The sequence below is a fragment of the Aphelocoma coerulescens genome, chromosome 3 (assembly GCF_041296385.1).
Source record: "Aphelocoma coerulescens isolate FSJ_1873_10779 chromosome 3, UR_Acoe_1.0, whole genome shotgun sequence".
In the NCBI taxonomy this organism is placed as follows: domain Eukaryota; kingdom Metazoa; phylum Chordata; class Aves; order Passeriformes; family Corvidae; genus Aphelocoma; species Aphelocoma coerulescens.
In genome coordinates this window covers 32,792,997-32,797,996 of record NC_091016.1, presented here as the reverse complement: position 1 = coordinate 32,797,996, position 5,000 = coordinate 32,792,997, and the positions used below count along the sequence as shown (strand labels likewise).

The window sequence follows — 5,000 nt, the reverse complement described above, 5'->3', positions numbered from 1 at the left end:
GCATGTGTTGTTGCTGCCTTTTCCCTCTTCCCCCACCATATCAGCTGTGCCACCTGCCATATCAAGAGGAGGATCAAAAGCTCCACCCACTGCATCCTCTTTTGTTCAGGGAACAGTGAAGGAGAGTTGTAATGGAGATGTAACACTTGATAAACCGTATGCAGCCAGGCTCAAGATATAAAGATGCTTTTTGTGGTGGGGAACAATTTTAATCCAGCCTTCCTCCTTGTGCAAACACGTAGACATTAAAGCCACAGGCAAAACGTGAGTGACTTGTCTAATAAGGATTTTGAAGCTGGACTGGTACCTGGGATAGCAAGTTCTCCTGCCTCATCTCACATTCTTAAGACATTTTTTGTTTCAAATCGATTTCCCAAATGGAAAGACTTGCCCCAGTGTTCCAGAATGCTATCACAGTTGGGACTAATTTGCAATTTTTAAGCAAGCCTTTGCCATATCTCACAGCAAGAAATGGAATACTTTCTTCTTGATCTTTCACATCCTGAAGATTACACAACTCACTGTCAGTGGCACCAGGTGCATGAAAGCTGTGCCCAGGGAATGGATGACCACAAGAACATCATTCCTCTCTGCCATTTTGGTCTGAGAAAGAAGGAAGATACAACACTGCTGTATGAATTACCAAAATGTGTGAAGGAAAACTTGCATCAGCATAACATTTCCATTTTCAGTGCAGCCAGCATAGCTCTTGCACAGTGTCATTCAACTTCAAATGCTTTGCAAACACAAAGTAATTCAGCTCAATATTCTGTTACAGAACACTGTAAATTGTATCATTAAAAATATACCAAGTATCAGAGACTAGCTAAAACACAGGACATAAAAGGCTCTGATACATTTTATAAGCATGACTTGACAAACTGCCTAACATTTTCTTAGCAAAGACATTTGATGTATTAATAAACACTGTATTTTTATTAAAATTTAAGTGCTCAGAAACAATTCAAATACCTACTAACACAAGGGACTCAGAGATGTCTCGAAAAAAGACCACTCAGTGCCTCATGTAAATCCTACATCTGTGACTTTTCAACACCCATTCTAAAACAAAAAATTCAGAAAGGGAACTTGTTTATGTACCTCTAAAAATGTGTACACGGACCAAACCTGCAAGCACTTATGTAGATGAGTAACTTTACTGCCTGTGGAGCTCCAATATGAGTTTCCAGGATGAAGCCTGAATGCATCTTTGGTAAACAAGCCATCAATTACACACTTTAGGGATGGCAGCACCTGTGCAAAGCCTTCAAACGACAGACACTAAAGAAATAAAAAGCAATTATCAGCTACTAATTTGAGTAAAACTGTTTTCTTCTTAGAGCTAAAACCACAATTTTCAATGACACTGCTTCTATTTTTGGAAACTAACGATCTTTATTAGATTATTGTACAGCAGACATTCAGGTCCTCTCAAAAACAAAAGGTTCACAAATTTTAATATTGTGCTATTTTTCACACTGCTTTGTTGATTATGAAGATTTCCTTGTACATGCTTTTAGAGAAACAAAGGCACTGCTGTGTGGGACAAACCAAACAAAACTATTTAAACTAAAGCCATCTTCACAGCAATTTCAAATTACTTCTAAATGCTTTTGATTTCTTTCTAGACAAGTATTTTCCAACAGGAGTTTGAATATGAAACTCATACCAGCTATACTACTCAGTTCTAGGATAAATGGTTGGTTTGCATTGCCCCTGGTCTTTATCTAACACCGAGAATAGGCTGCTTTTTATCAAAAGAGGAATAAATTGCTGTTATTGTGATGTTAGCCCATCACTTGGCATTGCAATTCAAGTTTTTGTGCGAAAGAAATGTATGATCTAACTGCGACTTGACCTATGGCTTCTGAGATCCATCTAGGTGCTCTAATGGAGCATAAAATGTACTGAATACAAGGACGTGCAAACCAGTAGTGAAGAAATTTGTTCAGGAAGAAGAACGAAGAGAAAGGGACTTCCAGGAGCTTGTGGTTTACATGCTGGCCAGTGTGTTGAATATGGAAGAACGCTTATTGCCAAATTGCATTTCTTTTAATTAATGTATTTCAGCGGGATTCTCTACACTTGCTTTCAGCTAGTACCTTCCTTTCTCAGTCATGGTCTCTGCCTCTCTCTCTTTTTTCAACATTTTAAGAGTGTTGTGGTTTAGAGACTGTTACTGAGAAGTCATTAAAATGGTCTGTTAGACTGTTAAGAAATCAGATGCTCCTCATGTTTCTCTGTAGGATTTTTGTCTTTCCCAGCACAAGAAAAACCACATTAAATGTATATCAAATAAGTGGGCCACAAAATATCACAATATAAACTAATTCAAGGGAGATAGTTTGATTACACTATAAAATCCTTTAGTTCTTAGTTTCTCAGAATTAACAAAAAAAAAAAAAAGGATGTGTTTTTTTAAAGCAATTTCTAGGATAGTAGCATTTAGATTTTAGTCCTGATAAAGGCTCCCTTTCCATTCATAGTCAGAACCTAAATGTGCTCTTCTTGTACCTAAACAGATAATAAGCACTCAGCACACTCCCCCTTCTTGACACAACACACTGAGACTAATCACACATAATTGGAGAGGAGGAGCAGAGGGGCTGGGCAGGCTATTGTGTCCAAAGGACAAATGGTCAGTTTATGAGGCTTTTGTCTGATGCATAATTTCTTATACATCTACAGGAGGAAAAGTCCTGCTGGAAAAAAACATACATACACACATATAGAAAAGGAGCCTTCAACACTAAAGCAAATGAGGACATTTCCATCATGGTTAGAAAAATCAACAGTGGAATAAAAAAAAAAAGGAAAAAAGCCAGAAAAATACAAGCATTCAATAGGTGCACTTTTAGAAGATCTTCAGACAACTATTTCCTTACTAATTAAGTGCCAGTGCATTCACTTCTTTACAACCAGTTATATAAGCCCACAAAGTATATTATCCTTATATTTTCAAATATACCTCAAAAACAGCATTTAAAGAGATTAACAAAGTACATGCAAGTTTAAGGGCACAAAAGAGAAGGAAGCCAGCTTTACACCTTTGTTAATGCATACATATGAAGTCTGATCAGCTTAAGGATGGAATATAATTGGAAAAATAACTTCTAAAATGATAGAAAAAAGGATGTCTGAGTGTTTATACTCTGTAAAACAAGCCATGATATCTTCCTCCGCATTTAGGTAAGAAATATTTCTCCAATGATGATTCAGGAACGTAAGTGGGGGAAAATGAACACTCCACACTTCCTGACCATCCACATACATGGATTAATTTTCAGCAGTCCATCTTAAAACAAACAATAAAAGGTTGTAATCTTCTATCTCTGTTTGGTTAAAATGAGAAGAAAAGGGTAATGGAGGTTTTCATCATATATATCTTTTTCTTCATTTTTCAACTGCAAATAAAAAATGGATAAAGTGAGCAAATTGTATGAAAGCATTTTTAAAATACTGACAGTACTGTTTAAGTAAATTTCCTGGTATAAATGATACTATAAAGATTAAACATTTAATAACTACAAGAATATCTTAAGGTCAAATATTATCAAAGGCATGGAACCGTAGGTCAAATATTATCAGGAGTTGGTCAGAGTTTGTAGACAAACTGATTTATGCAGTAAATACTTGAACACTACTTATAAAAAAAGTGAGGCCCCATATTGCTGTACTAAATAAATGATATTCAAGTGAGATTTAGGGTCTGAATTAAATCCACTCTGCATGGAACTTCAGAACAAAGGCTAAAAGTTTATCCCTAATCAGCCTAACTATTGCTGTATATTTGGTATTTAAGATCAACAACTGTTTCAGACATCTGAAATACCATAATCTTACCTGAAGGTTTACATAAGTGCAAGGCTGTAATACAGTTCTTGATGGGCTTATATATTAATTCTGTTTAATTTTAAAAATTCTTTTTGTAAGAGGGAATTATAACCTGATAATCAGAGTGGTACAATTCCAACTGCTAGGGACAATGTTATGTGTGCTCTTCTGATCTACACTAAAGTATTATGTATTTCTAAAAAAATAATGAATTTTCTTTTCTTAGGTATTCTGCTTAAATGGATTTTAAAATCCATGTACATATTTAGCTGAAGTATGTGGAAACTACTCATACATATTATATTTTGAAATCACTTCACATAAAAATGTTTGCATATATTTAATACAAGCCTATGCAGAAGAAATGCAGATACAAAAAAGTGCCTTTAGCTACGCCTGACACAAATGGCACCCCCAAATACTACATTTAAATCCAGAACTCTCTTTATGTCATATTGTTTTGCTTCTATTTTCTTCGCCACGCATTGAGGATTTTAGTTGGTCCATGTCACAACATTGCTCGTGTTATTTAAACAAAGGTCTTTTCCATATCATATTCTTCAGCTGTGAAGTGCCTCTGTGTAAGCTACTGTCTATGAGCAATTAACACACTTTTCCTTTTTCATAGTGGAACATAAAGCTGATCTATTCTTTAAATTCTAATCCACTTTACTAAGAAGTGTTTGTGTATAATTACTAAAGTAATGACAATCTGCTTCCCAAGATCTCTAACTTTACCACAGGTGGTTCACTTTGTTTGCACAGGATTACCAACCAGTTTCATTCTGTCCTGGAAGTTTCTGCTTGGAGAAAGACTACATTTTACTTGTACCTTAGAGTTTTATCAACTTTCCATTTTCAATGAGCCACATATCTATCCAAATGGAAGTCAGGAAAAGTAGGATGGTACATGTCCAATTGTATTTTCCTCCTCTTATCTATTTGTTGGACTCCACTTGTTGGAGTAGAAAAACGGAGCCCATTTATGAACTCTGAATGCAAAGAGGCAGCCCAGCTGAAGAACTGAGCACAGAAAAGGTAAATACTCCCATTTCTATGCATGTCCCTACAGCTTGGTGGGATTTGGGTCACTGCACCCCACTCAAGAACAGTAGTACAAAGAATTCTGCATACTGATGAAATCATGAAGTATAAGAATAAACACA

General features: G+C 35.8%; 1 protein-coding gene across 3 annotated transcripts in view; it reads right to left on the bottom strand.

The window, feature by feature from the left end:
* Positions 1 to 1,381: 1,381 nt before the first annotated feature.
* CAMKMT (calmodulin-lysine N-methyltransferase) overlaps positions 1,382 to 5,000 on the bottom strand; it is a 217,280-nt gene continuing 213,661 nt past the window's right edge. For all 3 annotated transcript variants that reach the window (XM_069009756.1, XM_069009758.1, XM_069009757.1), the window contains one exon: positions 1,382 to 3,404. In XM_069009756.1, the coding sequence (XP_068865857.1) occupies positions 3,327 to 3,404 (78 nt within the window). In that variant the 3' untranslated portion in view covers positions 1,382 to 3,326. The remainder of the gene's footprint in view (positions 3,405 to 5,000) is intronic.